A 19,545-nucleotide genomic window follows, 5' to 3' on the forward strand; every position below is an offset into this window, starting at 1 on the left:
CCCAGCATCGGCAGTTGGATTCCTAACCACTGGACCACCAGAAAAGACCCTAGCATTTGTTTTTGAGTCCTTGAGCCTCTATTTTTCAGCGTTCTCTTTGGCACCTTACTGTCAGAATGTCACTTTACTGTCATTGCTTCCTACTGACACTCGCAATTTTCTTCCTCCTGACCTCTTGGCTTCAAACCTCTGAGCTGTTAGCTTTGGGTGTACATTCAAAGTAACCTGGTGGGAAGGGAGGGCCTGCAAACTTGTTTCTGTGAATAAAACACGTGAGCGTTACTGCCTGGACCGGAAGCTACCAATTCGAACAGTTGAATAACGTGTGTGAGTTTTTCCCACAGGCTGTGGAGAGGGGAGGTTATCACAAGTCAGTTCTCAAGATGCAAGAGGTCACTTCAGGCATTTCTTTGTACCTACTCAGAAAGACTCAATACAACTGTGCTGCTTGGAATGTGTGAAGGGTTTGGCTTCTCTTCCTGGCAATTCCTCTGCCTCATTCTCTCACCACAGCAGCAGCAGCGGGAGACCAGTGGTGGGGGTGAGGGACACAGGAATCACAGCAGCAGCAGGACCGGGGCCACTGCTGACAGAGTGTCTGGCCTCAAATTACACTGTATCAGAGCTTAGGCATAAAATTAGCAGCAGTGTTCTGTGTATGAGGAGCCAGAGAAAATAGCCAGATTCAGCAGAATTATGGGCAGAAGAAAGGGAGAGAAGGAGTTGGGGAGGGGAAGAGCTGGCCCACGGCAGGCCTTCAGCCCTTCCCTGGACAATCCTGGACCGCTGCCCCGAGGCAGAGGCAGCTGCCCAGTGGCTGAGTCAGGTCCCCAGGAGGCTTTTTGGGGTGGAGGGCGCTAGGGATGGGAAAGGAAGATCTTGAGAAACCGGGAAGGTGAAACTGAGGGTTTATCCTACCCTACACACACACACACACACATAAACACATACACAAAACAGAACACACAACACGCACACATACACACTGAAAACTTGGCACAAGATGTAGATATTCCCATATCTAGGCACTTTTTGTGCATTTTTTCTCATTAAGTTTTACTACAACCCTATTTGGTAAGCCTGTTTCACAGATAAAGGGATGCCCAGTTCATGTGCTACGGATATATTCATGTTTATGCTCAGTTTGGGCTCACTCAGATTCCAGCATTTCAATATAGCCTCTCTGTGGCCACTGTGGAGAAGAGGATGGAGCTTCCTTAAATGACTAAAAATGGAGTTACCATGTGATCCAGCAACCCCACTCCTGGGCATATATCTGGAAAAGATGAAAACTCTAACTCAAAAAAATACAATCACCCCAATATTCATAGCAACAGTATTTACAATAGCCAAATATGAAAGCAACCTAAATGTCCACTGACAAATGAATGGATAAAGATGTGATATATATATATACCCCCCCACACACACACATACACAATGGAATATTGCATGCATGCTCAGTTGCTCAGTTGTGTGTGACTCTTTGCAACACTATGGACTGTAGTCCCCCAGGCTCCTCTGTCCATGAGATTCTCCAAGCAAGAATATTTCCTCCTGCAGAGGATCTTCCTGACCCAGAGATCAAACCTATGTCTTCTGCATCTCCTTCATTGGCAGGCGGATTCTTTACCACTGAGCCACCTGGGGGAACACAATGGAATATTATTGTCAGTGATAAAAATAATGAAATAATGCCATTTTCAGCAACATGGATGGACCTAGAGATTATTATACTAAGTGAAGTAAGTTAGAGAAAGACAAGTACCACGTGATATGGCTTATGTGTGGAATCTAAAATAATGATACAATGACCTTATTTACAAAACAGAAACAGACTCACAGACACAGAAAACAAACTTATGGTTACCAAAGGGGAAAGGGGTGTAAATCAGGAGAGTGGGATTAACAGATACAAGCACATGTGTGCCAAGTCACTTCAGTCATGTCTGACTCTGTGAGACCCTGTGGACTGTATCCCGCCAGGCTCCTCTGTCTGTGGGATTCTCCAGGCAAGAATACTAGAGTGGCTTTCCTTGCCCTCCTCCAGGGGATCTTCCTGACTCAGGGATCAAACCCAAGTGTCTTATGTCTCCTGTATTGGCAGGTGGGTTCTTTACCACTAGTACCACCTGGGAAGCCCAACAGATATACGCTACTGTATATAAATCAGATCAAGAACAAGGACTTACTGTATAACACAGGAAACTGTATTCAATACCTTGTAACAATCTATAGTGGAAAAAGCCTGAAAAAGAATACATATATATGGATATTTACATATATATATATATATATATATAAAAATATATCTCATCACTTTCTATACCAGAAACAAGCACAATATTGTAAATAAATTATGCTTCAATAATAATAAATACATCCTCTCAAACTTACAATGTCACTACTGTATACATTGCATATTCTTAATATATACAATATAAATACCCTCACACTTGTCTACACAGACTCATATATGTTTAAAAGCATGTTTGTATATATGTTTTCAACTAAGTGCATATGGTGATACAATCGCATGCCAGTGCTAGATCATACTTCCTTGCTAAAATCGTTGTCACTTCTGTTTTTCCTGACCAGCTGCAGGCCAGCGTCCTCCCGGTCCCCAGCCACAGCTAGGTGCTTGCACCTCTTGGAACTCACAGGCACCTGCCACACGTAACCCTGTCCTGTTACTGCTCGTTTAGTTTCATCCTCCGGATGGGGAACCCTGAGTCACCATGACTGGGACAGAGTCATTGCCTGTATTATTTCTAGTTCTTTGGGTGTGAATTCTTTGGTATGCTGAGTCTATAAGCTATTTTTCATAGTGGAAAGGTTCTTTCCACAATTTGCATTTTTTGTCTGTAAGTCTACAGGGAAGTTTTGTTATTGCCTTGCAAGCTCATGGCATCCAAAGTATTTTGATGTTACTACTTCAGCTTGGGATATCTATACTGCGTGGGTAGCTTGGATCTGGGTCTGACACCAGTGCATATTTTAGGTTTGAGGCTCTGATCTTGTATATGTATCTCTCATTTTGCCCATGTCCTGGGAGAGCATCTCAACTCCTGCAGTGACCCCAGGCTGATAGTGGAGATGTTCTATTCCTTTAATCAGTTCTGACACCCAGCTTCAAACTGGGAGTGCAGATTTGATTTCCTGCCAGCAGAGCAGGACTTAGAGCCTGAACCTAGTCTGAGACTGGTGGCTAGTCCCTGATGGCTCAGACAGTAAAGAATCTGCCTGCAATGCAGAAGAACTGGGTTTGCTGCCTGGGTCAGGAAAAACTCCTGGAGAAGTGAATGGCAACCCACTCCAGTATTTTTGCTTAGTGAATTTCATGGCCAGAGGAGCCTGGTAGGCTACAGTCCATGGGGTCACAAAGAGTCGGACACGACTGAGTGACCAACACTTTTCACACTTTCAGTCCCCGATTAGGCATTAAGATCTTAGCCCTATGAGCCCATTTCTACCCCTGGTTTTCCCACTGGGTGTGGGGTGCCTCTCACTGGTATAGGTTCCCTTCTCTTAGAATCTGAAAATTACACTTTCTTGCTTTTGAGCTGGACTTGATATGTTTAAAATACTTAAAAATATATTATCTCGCAGCTTTTATATGCCTGGAGTAGGATGGGAAATTTTGACTTGTGTTCATCCTGCCATGTTTATCTCTGTATTCCAAATGCCCTGTTTGATAAATAGTTGGTTGGGTACATCCCTCCATTTTTCTCCTTTCTTGTCTTCTGTTCTGTCCTCCAATGTTGTTCCTGCTTCCCAAGGAGTCCATAAAGAATCTTGGTTTCTGAAGAGCCCTTGACCCTGGCCAGGCTGCAGGAAGGGAGGCAGATCCTCACTGGGTCAGGGCTGTAGTGCTGGGCCCAGAGCATATTGCCTCCTGGGGATTTGGGCTCTGCCCTGAACTCTGTTTGGGGCAGAAGGTCCCTTGAGGTGGCTGGGTGGAGTGGGGATGAGGTTTACAGGAAGGGCTTGAGGCTGCCAGCTGTCCTTCATTTGTGAGCCAGATAGCCTTTGGGATCCTAAGAATGACTCTTATCCCCAGTCTCTGTGTGGTGGAAACAACAAAAGAACTACACTGGGAGATCCTGGTTTCAGGCTCCACCGGGCTGGCTCTGTCCCTACAGAGCCTCGTCCCAGCCCTGCGGGCCCTAATTCAGCTTGGGTTTGGGACAGAGGGCCAGAAGGGCCCATTCTGTGATGCCAGAAGGCATGTCTTCCCTATCATCCATGCCCTCTTCCTGCTGCTTTCTACTTTGCATCTGTGATGCAGGAGTGAATGTGAATGTGAGTGTGTGTGTGTGTGTTTGTGTGTGTGTGACAAGTGGGTGTGGCTCTCTTGGGAGAGCTCCCTTCAGAATTCTATAGCCATACAGGTTAGAGGGGCCACAAAATCATGTTCATTCCCTGAATATTGGGTGAGCACTTGCAACGTGCTAGGCACTGCACTAGCTGGGAAGACAGTTGTCAGACATATAAAAATACAAACAAATATGGAGTTACAATAGTTCTCAATGCTCTAAAGCAGAAGCACAGGGATCTGGGAGAGAATAGCAGAGAGAGGGGGACATATTTAGAGTTCAGGTTCCTGGAAGGTCTCCCGGAAGAGGTGACTTCCAAGATGAGCCCTAAAGGAGACAGGGAAGAGCATTCCAGCAGAAACAGCCTGCATGAAGGCTAAGAGGGGAAGACATCTTGGAACATTCTAGAAATGGACTAGAGGCCATTGTGGGAAGGAAATAGCCCAGGAGAGGGGGCTGGGGAAGCCAGTAGGGTGTTCAGAACTTTGGAGGCAGACAGGACTAGAAGTTTGGACTTTCTCCTAGTGCAGGGTGAAGCAGTTAAAGTTTAAGCAGGGAAGAGTATGCTCAGATTTGTAATGTGATGCTCACTTTGGTTGGCAGCCCTGTAGGGAGAAATGGCTGTGCCAGGCCCAAGTAGGCTTGGGGATCCAGGCATGAAAGAAGTGCAGCCCAGAATTCCAGGAAAGGGGGAATAGAGAAAGATAAACCAACCCTCACATTTTAATATGACACAAGTGCCTGTGAGCACTAATTTTGTTGGGGGTACCAGGAAGGCTTCCTGGAGGAGGTGGCATCTGAGAGAGGACTTTGGGAAGGAAGGTGAGGTGGAGGCCCGCACTCCCAGCTTAGGGAATAGGTTGGGTAAAGTCTCGACAGTGAGGGGGTGCAGGCTGGGTGTGATGAGTCAGTGGATGTGAAGTGACTCCCCAAGGATGTAAGCCCCCTCTGGTGGCTGAGTCAGCACTGAGGCCCAGTCTCTGATGGAGAGCAGGTCTCTGATACCCAGCCAAGATCTGGCACCAAGAACTGACATCAAGGAAGTCCCCAAATGCCCCTGCCAAATCAGTGTACCCCACATACCCAGCGTCAGAGAGTGTGTACTTCCCCAGCTATGGTACATCTGCATGGTGGGGAAGAGGAAGTATGGGCCACAGCCAGCCCCAGAGGGCCTGGAGGAGGAGCCTCTTCTAGAGCTGAGAGAAGCTTGGCTGGGGGCCTCCCCAGAGGCAGCTCCTGGGGACTCCTGGGACCACAGCCTAGACGAGGCTAGCTGGAGGGAAGTGAGAGGTGACCTTGGTCTGGGCCCAGTCGTGAGAACCTCCGCCACCCCTGCCCTGGACTGACAGCCATGGCCAAGGCACAGCAACTTCGGGCTGAGAGGTGAGTGCAGGGCGCTGCCCGCCCGGGGCTTCCTCACTGTTCCCGGCAGGCCTTGCAGGGCAGAGGCCCACCGTCCTGCAGCCGCTTATCAATGTCAAAAGTTGAGAGGCTGGAGTTGAGTCAGACCCCAAATACTCAGAAATACAGACTCTGAGAACTTTTTAAAGGAAACTCCTAGTAGTGGCTCACTTCCCTCAGGCATGGGTGAAGACACTGAGGTTCAGAGAGGGGGAGTGACTTTCCCAGGGTCACGGAGGAGTGGGTGGTGGAGTCTGGACGGGAACTCAGGTGTCTGGGGCCCAGGGGACCTCACTACTCCACAGTGTTGAGTAATGGCTTTTCATCTTCTGTTCAGATGGAGGCACAGAATCTGGCTGTTTCCCAGGGCTTGGCTCAAATGTCAACTCCTTCAAGAAACCTTCCTTAACAGCCCCCTCCAAACACTTACCCTGTTTCCTTCTTCTGTGTAGTCCTTACTTCTCTGGCATAATAGTCAATACGCACTCATCTGTTTTCTTTGTCACTGGCTCCGCAATTAGAAGGAAGTCCCATAGGGTATTTATCTCTTTTGATCATTGCTATATCCCAGGTCCATCTAGTCAAAGCTATGGTCTTTTCAGTAGTCATGTACAGATGTAAGAGGTGGACCGTAAAAAGTGCTGAGTGCCAAAGAATTGATGCTTTTTCATTGTGGTGCTGAGAAGACTCTTGGGGGTCCCTTGGACAGCAAGGAGATCAAAATAGTTAATCCTAGAGGAAATCAACCCTGAATATTCACTGGAAGGACTGATGCTGAAGCTGAATCCACTACCTTGGCCATCTGATGTGAAGAGCCAACTGATTGGAAAAGCCCCTAATGCTGGGAAAGATTAAGGGCAGGAGAAGAAAGGAGTGGCAGAGGATGAGATGGTTCGATAGCATCACCGACTCAATGGACATGAACTTGAGCAAACTCTGGGAGATAGTGGAGGACAGGGAAGTCTGGTGTGCTGTAGTCCATGGGGTCGCAAAGAGTCAACATGACTTACCAAGTGAACAGCAAATGTCCCAGGATTTGAACAATGCCAGTACTAAGTACTTAGTAAATGCTGCTGAGTGAGTGAGTGAATGAACGAATAACAGATGGATGGATGAATCTTTGAGCTGGAAAATGTCTTTAGATCTTTCGGGACCAACACTGTCATTGTATGGATGAGAAAACTGAGCCCCAAGGAGAATAAAATATTCACTCAGGGTCACATGAAGTGAGTGGCAAGGCTGGGGCTCCGAGCATAGCCTTGCCAGGGCCTCGCCTCATTTCTTAGGAGACATTCTCTGAGTTTCCTCGGTAGGTCAGCCTGTGCTCTGAGCTGTGGGGGGACCTGAGGACATAGGGCTTGGTTCCTGCCTGTCTGGATCAGAGCTGCAGATGACATCAGAAAGAGTGTGGTAAAAGCATGGAAGTGGCTCAGAGGGTCACCGGGGATGGGCCAGGCTGGTCTGGCTGAAGTGGGCAGCAGAGGGCCCCTGGGGGACTCTGAGGCTAGAAGTGGGAGCCGGGATGGAATTCCTGAATGTCAAATGTCAGAAGGAAGGTGTGTGTGTGTATGTGTTGCAGGAGGGATATCAAATGCAAATGCTTGGAGGGTGATTCAGGAATGCCCTTCCAGGGATTTTCCTAGCAGTTCAGTGGTTAAAACTCTGCACTTCCACTGCAGGGGGTATGGGTTTGATCTCTGCTCAGAGATCTAAGATCCCACATGCCACGCAGTGCGGCCAAAAAAAGAAAAAGAATGGTCTTCAAGAGCCACAGAGGGTGGTGCTGGGGGCTGGGGTGAGGTTCAGGAAGGCAGGAGCCAAGCCCTATGTCCTCAGGTCCCCCCACAGATTCCAGCTCCTCCAGCCCCCAAGTCCTCAGTGGAGGCTGGGCCTGGCATGTAAACCTGAACCTTCAGGAAATAGCTGCTGTTTGAGGCTGGTGCACCTCCTGTTTCTCAGGGCACGTGGGTCAGAGAGATGATGCCCAGAGCCGACCCCTCCCTCCTAGTCCTGGTCCCCTGGAAGCTGTGCTTGCCCCTCTATGGAGGAAAGGTGCCCTTCCCCCCTCTTTCATGGGGCTATGGAGCCGCGCCTGGGGTCTCTGTCTCCCTGTACCTGGATGCCTATTTAAAAGTGAGGTCTGGATGCCTGAGGCCGAAGTGGAGGATGTAATGGGAGGGCAGCAGATTTCTGGTAGCAGGACTTTCTAAGGCGTGAGGCATCTGAAGGTGGAAAGGACTGCTGTGGGGGCATTGAGTGCACTTTCCACAAGCGTGTTTTGAGCGCCTACTGTGTGTAGGAGGCAGGAACCCTGAACTAGCTGCTGCCCCAGGGTCTTTCCGCCCGTCACCCAGCTCCTCCTGTCCAGGCCTCCCAAATGGACTTTTCATGAACAATATCAATCTCTGGGCCCTGAGTGGACTTCAGTTCAGAGGGGTTCTGGCTGAGGTCTCCAGGGGGCAGCTCTTCTAGGGGGACTTGCTGCCCATTTTTTTGCACCCCCGCTTTTGCCTGGTGCAATGACTTCTTGGTTCAACTCCCTGGCCCCGCCTTGCAGGCAGCCAGGCTGTTCCCACGTGGCCCACAGTGGTTGCTTTTGTTGTTGTTTAGTTGCTAAGCCGTGTCCGACTCTTTGCAACCCCAAGGACTATAGTCCGTCAGGCTCCTCTGTCCATGGGATGTCAAGCAAGAATGCTGGAGTAGGCTGCCATTTCCTCCTCCAGGGGATCTTCCCAACCCAGGGATCTAACCCACGTCTCCCTTGTCTCCTTCAAGTCTCCTACACTGCAGGTGAATTCTTTACTGCTGAGCCACAGTGTCAGCACACAGTGGACTTGCTGTAAAACAGACACGGGGAGTGGGTTTGCATCTCCCTGAGCACCTACTATGTGCCAGTGCTGTTCTGGGCACTGGGGATACAGCAGTGAGCAGGGTCCCTGCTCCTTTGGGGCTTCTCCAGCTATGCTTGTTACAGATGTGACCTCCAAACCCTCCCAGGATATAAATACCTCCTTGGGCCCCATCTCGGAGTGGTGGAGGGGTCAGAGCTCAGAGAGGAGTCTTCCCAAGTCTGCTGACCTTGGCAGTGTCAGAGCGGGAATTCAGGTCTTCATCTTTCACCTGTGCCCTCCCCTCTGTGACACACAGGTCTCCCAACATAACCCTTCTTTGCCCCACCACCCCAAGGCGGGGCACAAGCACCCTTCATGAGTAGGCTCTGCTGGTCTCCCTGGCCTCATCCCTTGTAACTTACCCCTTCTTGCATAGTTGAGGCCTCTGCACCCACTCTTTCTCTTGCCTGTTGTCCTGAGTCGACTCCTCTTTACCTGGTGCCATTTCTTCTAGGAAGCCCTCCCTGATCATCCTCAGTCTGAGCACACCTTGCCCTCCCTGCAGGTACAGCATCCTTGCTTCTCCCTCTGATAACTTCACACCCATCTTAGAAGTGTCGGCTTGGTGAGCTTTCTTGTCTGATGTACTACAGATTCTTCCAGGGACTATAGTAATGGCTGGGCTCCTGCTGTAGCTTGAAACGTTGTGGACTTTTCCTTCACAGCTTCTATGATTACTGAAATTATGTAATTATTTATCCAACTCTTCCAATCAACCATGAAACCCAGGAAGGCAGAGGCCACATCCTAGAGTTCTTAGGACAATGTCTGAGTTACAGTAGCTGCTAACAATATTATTACTGTTGTTATTATTTTAGATGGGAGACTGATGCTGTGAGGGGCTGGGATTTATCTGAGTTTAACACAGCCAGCTGTTGGGAGCTTCAAACCAGGGCCAGTGGACTGGGAAAAAATTCTGGAGCCAAATCCCAGTTTTTTTACTTTTTGGGACAAGTTTGTTAACCTCTGTACCTCAGTCTGGAAAAAGGTGACACTGTCTTAGAAGGGTCCCTGGTGCTCCGTGTGCTTAGGACATCGTCAGCTGTAGTTACCATTACCTGTTTCCCTGCAAAGGGCCGTTCTGCCTCTCCAGTTCCTTCCTGCCCCACCGGCCTCCTACTGAAGGTGAAATAGTCAGGAAATTCACCGTCTCAGGGGAGAAAGTGGAGGAGGAAGCTTCTCCCAAGGGTGTTTGTTACCATAGGACCCTGTGTGGAAAGTGAGTGGGCAGGCTGCTAGCCTGGGAGTGGTAGGGATTTCCTGTGCCTGCCCACCGCCATCCTGAGTCACCTCCTGGGCCAGCCTCCAGAGTCCTGAGTTAGATCCCTGCAGTCCACGTCACTTGGGGCCCCGTGGGGGCTGGGACTGAGGTTCCATCTGGCTCCGAGGTTCAGGCAGCCCTGCTCCCCTCTCCCACCCTGTTTCCCAACTGCTGCAACAGGAACACGATTGCTGATGGCTTCTAATTTCTTCATCTGTCTACAAGCGGCTGGACTGGGTGACCCTAGCTGCTCCTCCTCCCCCGCCTTGGTGTTCCGTTTTCTCTTCCTCCATCTGTCCCTCTCAATCCCCTCCTCTGCTCACGGATTGCTCTTCCCTGGGGGTTTTAACCACTAGTCACAGGGCAGAAGGTTCTTACCACTCGCAATCCAGCTGGGACCCTCTTCAACTCCACTCCCTGCAGGACTCCAGAGCCACACACCAACTTTTGCAGGATCATGACCTGGGTGCCCCAGGGGCCTCTCAGATTAGCACGTTCCAAAATGTGTCCATCAACCCTGCTCCCCTTCCACCCATCCTGGTCACAATACGGGTAATATGTGGGCGTCACTCTTGACACTGCCCTTTCTTTCACCTCTATATCCAAACAGTCCCCAAACCCTGCTGGTCGTAACTCTGGAATGACTCGTAAATTACCAGTGTATCCGTTGGAAATGCAGAAGGCTGCAGAGAACAGAGGAACTGATAGTGGCTGAAACAAACAGAGGTTTATGCTTTCACATAATGAGAAGTTCAGAGGTAGGTCACAACTGGTTCTGCCGTTCAGTGACTTCAGGACCAGAGTCCCAGAGATTCCTGTGATCATTCCCACGTTTTTGCCTCATGAATGCAATGTGGCTGCTGCAAGTCCAGATGTCACATCTACTTTCCAGGCAGGCAGTTGGGGAAAGAGGAGAAGACCCTACTAGCTTTGTTCATCTCTCTGGATCTTGATGCAAACCGTCTCCCAGAGGCTCCTACAGCAGATTTCCTCTTAGGTCTCTTTGGTCACAACAGGTTACATGGCTGCTCCTAGCTGCAAGTGGGTCTGGGAAACAGCAATGGGATTATTATGTTTGGCTCAGGCCAAGTGATCTATCACCTTGGGGCTAGGCTTTGTCATCGTGAAAAGAACTGGAGCTTGATTAGTTAGGAAGAAGCAGAGGGCACAAAAATGGCACAGTGTCTGTTATCAGGTATCCCTCCTGTCTGTCTTCTCTTCTTATCCCCACTGTCTGGCTCAGGCCCACCTCATCTCTCAGCTGGACCACGTCAGAGCCTCCCAGTGGCGCTCTGTCCCCCAGTCTCTGCCCTCCTTTTTCTCTCCACGCCACTGCCAGAGTTGGCATCCTAAAGCCAGAGCCCTGTTGCGTTTTCTCTCTCTTCTGAAGCTGTCCATGGCTCCCTGTTGCTTATAAAATTCCTTAGCTCGGCTCTGGAGACCCTCCTCAGCCTGGCCTCATCTGCCTATTCAGACTCTGAGCACACCAGACTCCAACCACAATAGACTTGGCCCTCAGAGCCTTAGCACCTGCATTCAGTCTGCCAGGGAGGAGGGCAGGCATTCCCCTGCTCTGGTCCTACCCGGTGGACTCCTATTCATCCTTCTAGACCTGGCTCAAATGTCACCTCCTCTGTGAGGATTTTCCCTGGGTGTAATCAGCCATCCTTTCTGGGAAGCAGGTGACCCAGGGCCTAGAACAGGGTGTAATAGGCAGGGGTGCTTGATGCTCTGCTCCTGAATGAATAACGCAGCCCCACAGAGATTTGCTAGATTCTAGTATGGTTGTTGACATGTGGCTCCAACTCCAGACGCCTGGTCTGTGTCACAGCCTGGCATGTGAAGGGTGTTGAACAGAGAATGCTGGGTACATGGGTTCACTTGGCACAGGGCCTTGCACCTTGCAGCCCCTCAACACTTCAGGATGATAACCAGCATTTCTTCTCCTCCCACCTCCCTCAGCGACTTCGACCAGCTTCCTGACGACATTGCCATCTCAGCCAACATCGCTGACATTGAGGAGAAGAGAGGCTTCCCCAGCCACTTTGTAAGAAAGACCCCTGCACCCTCACCCTCTGACCTCTGAGCCTCCAGTGCTTTCCTCTCCTAAGTTCTATCCTGGTGGTTCTCACCAGGGCAATTCTACCCTCCAGGGGACACTTTGCAGTAAATATCTGCAGACAGTTTTAATGACCACAACCTGGGGTGGGGCATCTACTGCATGGCATCCAGGGATTCTAGTTCATGTCATGTGGTGCCCATGACCGGGAAATACCTCACCCCCAAAGTGATACTGAGGTCAAGAAATTATTATCTAACCCTAGGGCCTCTGGACCTCCACCATCCTCTACCTCTGGCCTGTGAGGCCACCCCTCCCCCCGCCCCCGGTCTGCAAAGCCCCAATCCCTGGCTTGCTAGCTCAGCCTGTGGTTTTTGTCCTTAGGTTTTTGTCATCGAGGTAAAGACGAAAGGGGGGTCCAAGTACCTCATCTACCGCCGCTACCGCCAGTTCTACGCCTTACAGAGCAAGCTGGAGGAGCGCTTCGGGCAGGAGAGCAAGACCAGCCCCTTAACCTGTATCCTCCCCACGCTCCCAGGTAGGCAGCGACTGGCTGCCCCAGGTCGGAGCCCACTGGCTCGCCTCTCCTCCCAGCTCTCTGGGTGCTGTTCGGTGCTTCTGTTTTAGCATAAACCATTCTATTTTAGTGAAAACTGTTTATTTAATCCATGCCCCCCTCCTGCCAGTCACAGGCTGCCACCTCTGGCTCTCCGGCCTCGGAACCCTTAACCTCTGAGCCCTTGACCTCCTGTGCTCTATGACCTGCGCAGCTGCCCCGGTTTAGCCATCCACCACCAGGTTTGAGTGCATCAGCCCCGGCCTCTCCTCCTGGAGACAGGGATCCCTGTGTTCCCCATGTTAAACACAGACTCATCTTCCAGCCCCTCGAGGGGAACTGCCCTGTAACTCCTCAGTCCCCCATGGGTGCTCCTCCTTCCCTGCTCTGCTGGGACACCCACTGCTGCTTTTGGATGGGCCTCCACCCCCCTGTCTCCTGGCCTTCCACCCCTACTCGGTCCTAACACGCACCTTGGAAAGGTGCAAACTTCTCGGCTTCTCAAGGCCAGCCTTCGTGAGCCCAGCAGGAGAGAACCCTGCCAGAGTGGGGTATAGGGTTCATGGTGTGTGCCTTGGCTGTGCCTGCCCCACCCCACAGGCTGCAAAATACTCCCTGACCTTCCCTTCTTCAAGCTTCAAACCCCACCTCCAGCTGGGCTTCCTCTCTGCCTTAGCCAGTGCCTGAGGTTCCCAGCCAGCAGCCAGCCCCAGGGAGGAAACTCACCCGTTCCCTCACTCACCCTTTCCCCATCTCTGGGTGGCAGGGAGGAGGGGCCCCTCCTGCTCTCAGTTGATCTCTCCTCCCTGACAGCTTGTCCCTTGCTACCCCTGTAGATTCACCTTCTCCTTCATCTACTGACTGTCTGCCAAGCTTCACCACGGGCGGGCTTGGTTCTCTTTCATCTTTAAGCAAAAACGTATCCTAAGTGAGCATTCTAGCCAGAAGCCTCTGTTAGCCCCAAGGGCCCTCAAAGATCTCTCCTTCCTTCCACAATAAATCTTGACTTGCTGTCTGACCTTCTCATCTTCCATCCTCTGCTCAACCCACCAGCCGGGTTTCAGCTCTTCCTGCTCTGTGAGTTCCTCTGGGGACAGTGGCCCATGACATGATCCATGGGTACAACTCAGGCCTCAACTTCATCAGCCCACTTCTTCCTCTGGGGTGCTCTCTCCAAACTGCTGTGGTGCCAGCCTTTCCCAATTCCCTTCCTGTCTCCTGTGGCTCCTCCATCTCCTTACAGAGTCGCCTCCTCTGGTGCTCCTGGGAAGGCAGGCACCCATCGTCCTCACTTTTGTCTTCTCACTCCCCTCCCTTCCGCCTCTCTGCCGCCCCACACAGATAATTCGACCTGCATGCCTATGACTTTAGTTGCCCTTTCAGTTCAGTTCAGTTCAGTCGCTCAGTCATGTCTGACTCTTTATGACCCCATGAATTGCGGCACGCCAGGCCTCCCTGTCCATCACCAACTCCCAGGGTTCACTCAAACTCAACATCTGTCGAGTCCGTGATGCCATCCAGCCATTTCATCCTCTATTGTCCCCTTCTCCTCTTGCCCCCAGTCCCTCCCAGCATCAGAGTCTTTTCCAGTGAGTCAACTCTTCGCATGAGGTGGCCAAAGTACTGGAGTTTCAGCTTCAGCATCATTCCTTCCAAAGAAATCCCAGGGCGGATCTCCTTCAGAATGGACTGGTTGGATCTCCTTGCAGTCCAAGGGACTCTCAAGAGTCTTCTCCAACACCACAGTTCAAAAGCATCAATTCTTCGATGCTCAGCTTTCTTCACAGTCCAACTCTCACATCCATACATGACCACTGGAAAAACCATAGCCTTGACTAGATGGACCTTTGTTGGCAAAGTAATGCCTCTGCTTTTGAATACGCTGTCTAGGTTGGTCATAACTTTCCTTCCAAGGAGTAAGCATCTTTTAATTTAGTTGCCCTTTACTTGCTACTAATCTCCCAGTTTCTCACTCCCCCAGGCCTCAGATGCTGCCCTCCTGCCACTCCCAGACACCAGTGTGCCTCAGGGGCAGTGGCCAGCAGGAGCCAGACCTATCTCACATTTGCCTTCTGGGGGGCTCTCTGAGTGGATGATTCAGAGCCCCCTGAAGTTCCCAGAGAGGACATTTGTCTTTGATCAGCATCATCAGTTTCCCTTTCCCCACAAACACTCTGTCTTGCTTTCGAGGAAGGCTTCACCCATCCACTCCTCAAATATTTACTAGTTCGGCCCTTGTTCTACACCATGGCTCTTTAACCTGGGTGGCATATTGGAAGCACCTTGAGGTTAAAAGATTGTTGATGCCCATGTTCCACCCCCAGAGATTCTGATTTAAATTCTTCTGGGGTGAGTCCTGAGCAATGAGATTTTACACACTCCTTGGGCAACATGAATGCACAACCAGACTTGAGGACCACAGTTCCAGGTGATGAGACTATAGCTGTGAGCAATGCAAAGATCCTGTTCTCCTGGAGCTAAGAATCATGTGTGTGTGTGTGTCTGTGTGCGTGTGTAGGAAAAGGCAATAGATAAACAGTTAAAACAAGAAAAGTATCAGCTGATGATAGTATAACAGAGAATGCACATTGGATGGTGGCCCCCAGAGTGCCGTGGGCCGATGAGCGGGAGGAGCGCTGAGCTAGTGGAAAGGGTTCCTGCCTCCGGTGGGCAGCTCCTGGCCCGGAGACAATGCTATTGGGCCAGATTCCCAGGACAGCTTTTTGCGTTTTCTCAGCCAAAGTCTACGTGGGTGTGAAACAGGAGATTGCCGAGATGCGAATACCTGCCCTCAACGCCTACATGAAGGTAAGGCGGGGCTAGGCCACGTGGCTCCTGGGAGGGGACAGGGTGCTGAGCACAGGGAGGGGCCCAGGTGGCTTTGGGAACTGGGGCTGGCTCTCCTGCTCTGATGGCCCTCATCTTCAATCCTTAAAGGCCAGGCCTGGGGAGAGAAACAGGACATATTCTCAGGGTTCCAGGGGGATGGGGCAGGAGCAGTGGAGAAGATTCAGGAAGACACACCTTGAACTGACTAATGGCTGTGCTGAGCCTCCTGGTAGAGAGGAGAATAGGATCCAATGCCTGCCCCAAGGTCCCCACTGTCTTATGGGAATACAGACAGATGATGAACGGCCTGTATAACAGGGGCATGGCAAACCAGGCCCCCAGCTTTCTCACATAACACACATGAACAGGACACAGGCTGGATTTTAGTGGCATCCATGGGCCTTGGACAGATGCCCTTATGTATTCCCCAACCTGTATATTGTCTGCATCCTCAGGAGATGGGAGCACAGAGGAAGGAGCATCTTATAGACAGACACAAGGCTGGTTAGGAAAGCCTTACACCAATTAAAGCTGTGCAAGAAATGGATAGCGTTCCTAGGGTAGTGGGCACCCCGTCACTAGAGGTATACAAGACATGGCTTGATGGCAACCTTAGGAAACTGGAGAAGGCAACCCTCTTCAGAGCCAAGAGGCATCCTCAGAGACAGTGAGATCGCCCCTTCCTCTCCTACTCTTACGGGAAAAGAGCACCGAGCTAGGAGTCTCTTTGGTCTGTGCTTTGTCATTCCCTGCGTGATTTAGGATTAATTGCTCATCCTATCTAGGTCTCAGTTTTCTTGCCTATGAAATGAGATGGTGCCCCCAACTTTCTGGTTTCACAGGAGGGGACTGATGTTGAGAAAAGGACAGAAGAGTGCTTTGTAAACTGTGAACCTGCCTCCAGAATGTGAGACAGCATGACTCCTAATGGAGTGAGGGGGCAGGAGGAGTGTGGAGGGGGAAGCAAAAGGGAGCAGGTGGCTGGCTTGCCCTCCCCAGCGGCTGCAGGAATCCTGGGCTCTGGGTGGAGAACAGGTAGGGTAGGAAAGCACCTGGGCTCCAGCACTGGTGGTGTCTCCCCTCCAGGGGGCGCTGTGACAGCTGCTCCTTCAGGGTGGCTGGCTCCTCTAGTCTCCTCCAGCAGGGCTGGAAGGAGCCAGAGCGAGAAGGTGTGTGGAGCTGGAGCTCTTTGCTCTTCACCTGGTCTTGGCAACCAGCAGCCTGGAGAATCTCATCTCTACCTGTCTGTCTGAGTGGGTTCCTTGAAGCCAAAAGGTCAATCAGTGTATTGGTAACCCCACCCTGGGCTTGGAACATTCAGAGACGGGGAGCTCATTACCACTCTTCCTGACCCAGGCTGCTCATCCATTGTTGGACAGCTATTAGAAAAGCCCAGCTTCCTGTGACTTCTACTCAGTGGTCTCACCTCTGTCCTCATTAAGAATAGGGTTCATGTGATAACGACAATTGCCTGGAACCAGGTGGTGTACAACTAAGAGGCTCTTGATATATCCATGCATTTGTTGGATAAATGGCTTATTTAATTCTCTCAATAACCTGTGAGTTCAGTACTCTTATCCATATTTTAAAGTGAGGAAATGGAGGCACAGAGAGGTAGAGTCGCTCCCTTGGTGTCACAGAGCATTTAGTAAGTAGGATGGGGTTTGAACACACATCTCTCTGACTCCACGATTTTGCTCTATCCACTGTACTGTGTTGGAATAAAAGTAATAGCAACAATGATAACATTCAGCTTGGATGGGGCCCTTGCTAGATGCCTGTTCTAAGTGTTTTGCACAAATTCACTTATCTAGTCCTTCCACAATCCTACAAGGGAGGTACCCTCACCCTCATTGTATTAATGAATACACAGAGGCATCCTTGCCAAGGTCACCTAGATGAGTGGCAGATTCTGTCCCAGGCACAGCCTGGCTCTATCTGTGCCCGTGAGCTCATCTCTGGGCTGCTGTCTCCCATCCTCCCCATAAAGCAACCGTGCCTTTTCTAGGCTCTGAGTTTGCAGTCCCTCTGGGGTGGAGTTCCCGGCCTCCCTCCATCCTGCCGTCCCCATGGGGTTTTCTGGGGGGGCTCTGGGTGCCTCTGGAGCTGTAGCACCCAAAGCCAACTGCAGTGCTCCTGGGGACCTGTGCAGTGGACAGCTTGGAGGGATGACCCTGCCAGGTTCTGGGTGCTCTGCATCTTCGCAGCTTGAGGGTCATTGCATCATGGGTGTTGCAACCAGCATCAGATAATCAATCTCAACCCTATCACTTCCTAGCTCTGCCCACTGACCTGGGCACTTTCCCACTCTGATCCTATAATATGACATACAGTATCAGGAAGCGTCATTTAGGTGGTAATATCACCAAGTGTTGTTAATGTGGTTTATCTGGGAGGTGCTTCCCCGACCATTGTCTCATTCTGACCTAAGGGATGAGTTTTGGTGGCAGATGGCTCTGGGTGACCAGCTCTGTCGCTCACTAGGCTGTGAGGCCCTGGGCAGGTCCCTTCACCTCTGTGACCCTCACTCCCAGGTTATTGTGAGAGGGAGCGAGGTCACACGGTGTGGCGCTCAGTGCCGCGCCTGAATAGTCACCACCGCATCATGTCATCTGTTGTGTCTGGAGGGCTGTGGGTCTTTTCCAAACGAGCTCTTCTCAAGTTAGGTGGTTCCTCCTGACCTTGAACCCGGGGGTAGATCTTGTGACATGTTTCATTCACCCTGTTGAAATTTCAAAATATATCTTGTTTCTTTATCAGGCAGAGAATGCATTAATGGCCGGGGAATAGTGTGTGTGGGGGGAGTGGGGATGGAGCTACGGGGCTGGGATGCCAAGACTGCTGACCCCCGACCTGTCCTGCCTTCTCGGCAAACGCAGCACCTCCTCAGCCTGCCCATCTGGGTGCTGATGGACGAGGATGTTCGCATCTTCTTCTACCAGTCGTCCTACGACGCCGAGCAGGTGCCTCAGGCGCTCCGGCGGCTCCGCCCGCGCACCCGGCGAGTGTAAGTGATGGGGCCCCATGCTCACAACGGCCCTGGGCCACTTGCTGCTGACCGGGTGGGCTGTCCTGGAGGCCCCTGCCGCGAAGGCACTTTTTCCCCTGAAAGAAGGCAGGCATATAAACTGGTTCTCTTGTCTGAGTCCTCCAGGGTGGTTTGGGTTGTTAGGTAAGCTTGGAAAATCAAGCGTAGGGTCTGGACGGACAGAAAGTGGGTGTGTTTTGATGTATGACACGACAGGCCAGAGGACAGGGGCTGTGACGGGAAAAGCTTGTTGCCATGGCAACCATTGGCGATGGCCCGAGGGCTTTGGGTGCTTGGGGCGGGGAGAGTCGGGAAGGGAGGGGGAATGGTTCTGTCTGCAAACATTCTTCCCATCATCGCCTGGCACGCCTTGTTCCTGGTTAGTTTTAGTTCCATGGGGCCGGCTGTGGCTCCTGGTGGCTCCTCCGACACTGGCCACCAGGGGACGCTGCTGCTCACTCCTTTATTCTAAAGGGCCCCCAGCTCCCTCTGGCCCCTTCTAAGCACGGGGTAAAAAAAATCACTGAAAATTCAAGCCGATGAACAACTCTATGTTGCTGCTGCTGCTAAGAATCACAGGACAAGGCTCCTGAGCCCCGCCTGCCCATCCAGCTCCTCCCTCCATTCCGGCCAGTGTCTCTGAGTGTCCTCTCCAAGTCGTGCCGGGCCATTTCCCACAGGCACCCAGGCAGGTGTGGCCTGAATTCCGTCTGTGCCCCACAGCAACCCTGGGTCCTGGAGTGGAGCTCAGCACTTTCTGAAGCCCATTTACTCAGCTGGAAGATTAGGGGTTGAGTGTGGGGAGTAACGGGAAAGAGTTGGCAAGCTATGGCCCTAAGCAAATGTTTATCTGAGCCTCTGCTTTCTGGTCCACAGAGGGGGGGTGCAGTCCCTCCTCCAGGGCGATGAGAGCTGTGGGTAGCATGCTGGCACAGAGGAGCAATTGTAACTGCATCTTTAACTCCTCTGCTGAGGCCCTCCTCGGCACAGAAGCAGAAGGGATGACAAGCCCCTCTTCTCTCTCCACAGAAAAAGCGAGTCCCCACAAGCTGCTGGCATTGACCGCATGGCAGCTCCACGAGCAGAGGTACCCTCCCACCTCACCACTGGGCAGCAGCCTGGCTCCATCTCCAGCCCCTGAGCCCGTCCTGCTGGTGCCCACTGTGTGCCTAGGGCGGGGGTTGGGTACAGGGCGGGGGAGGGG

At 51.5% G+C, this 19,545-nt stretch overlaps 1 protein-coding gene across 2 annotated transcripts in view; it reads left to right on the forward strand.

Moving 5' to 3' along the window:
- The first annotated feature begins 5,474 nt into the window (after positions 1-5,474).
- The window catches only part of NCF4 (neutrophil cytosolic factor 4, 40kDa), an 18,712-nt gene continuing 4,641 nt past the window's right edge, over positions 5,475-19,545 (forward strand). For both annotated transcript variants that reach the window (XM_010860547.1, XM_010860548.1), the window contains exons 1-6: positions 5,475-5,699; positions 11,832-11,916; positions 12,313-12,466; positions 15,222-15,292; positions 18,193-18,320; positions 19,371-19,428. In XM_010860547.1, the coding sequence (XP_010858849.1) occupies positions 5,668-5,699; positions 11,832-11,916; positions 12,313-12,466; positions 15,222-15,292; positions 18,193-18,320; positions 19,371-19,428 (528 nt within the window). In that variant the 5' untranslated portion in view covers positions 5,475-5,667. The remainder of the gene's footprint in view (positions 5,700-11,831; positions 11,917-12,312; positions 12,467-15,221; positions 15,293-18,192; positions 18,321-19,370; positions 19,429-19,545) is intronic.

The sequence above is a fragment of the Bison bison genome, unplaced genomic scaffold (assembly GCF_000754665.1).
Source record: "Bison bison bison isolate TAMUID 2011002044 unplaced genomic scaffold, Bison_UMD1.0 scf7180017864468, whole genome shotgun sequence".
NCBI classification, from domain to species: Eukaryota; Metazoa; Chordata; class Mammalia; order Artiodactyla; family Bovidae; genus Bison; species Bison bison.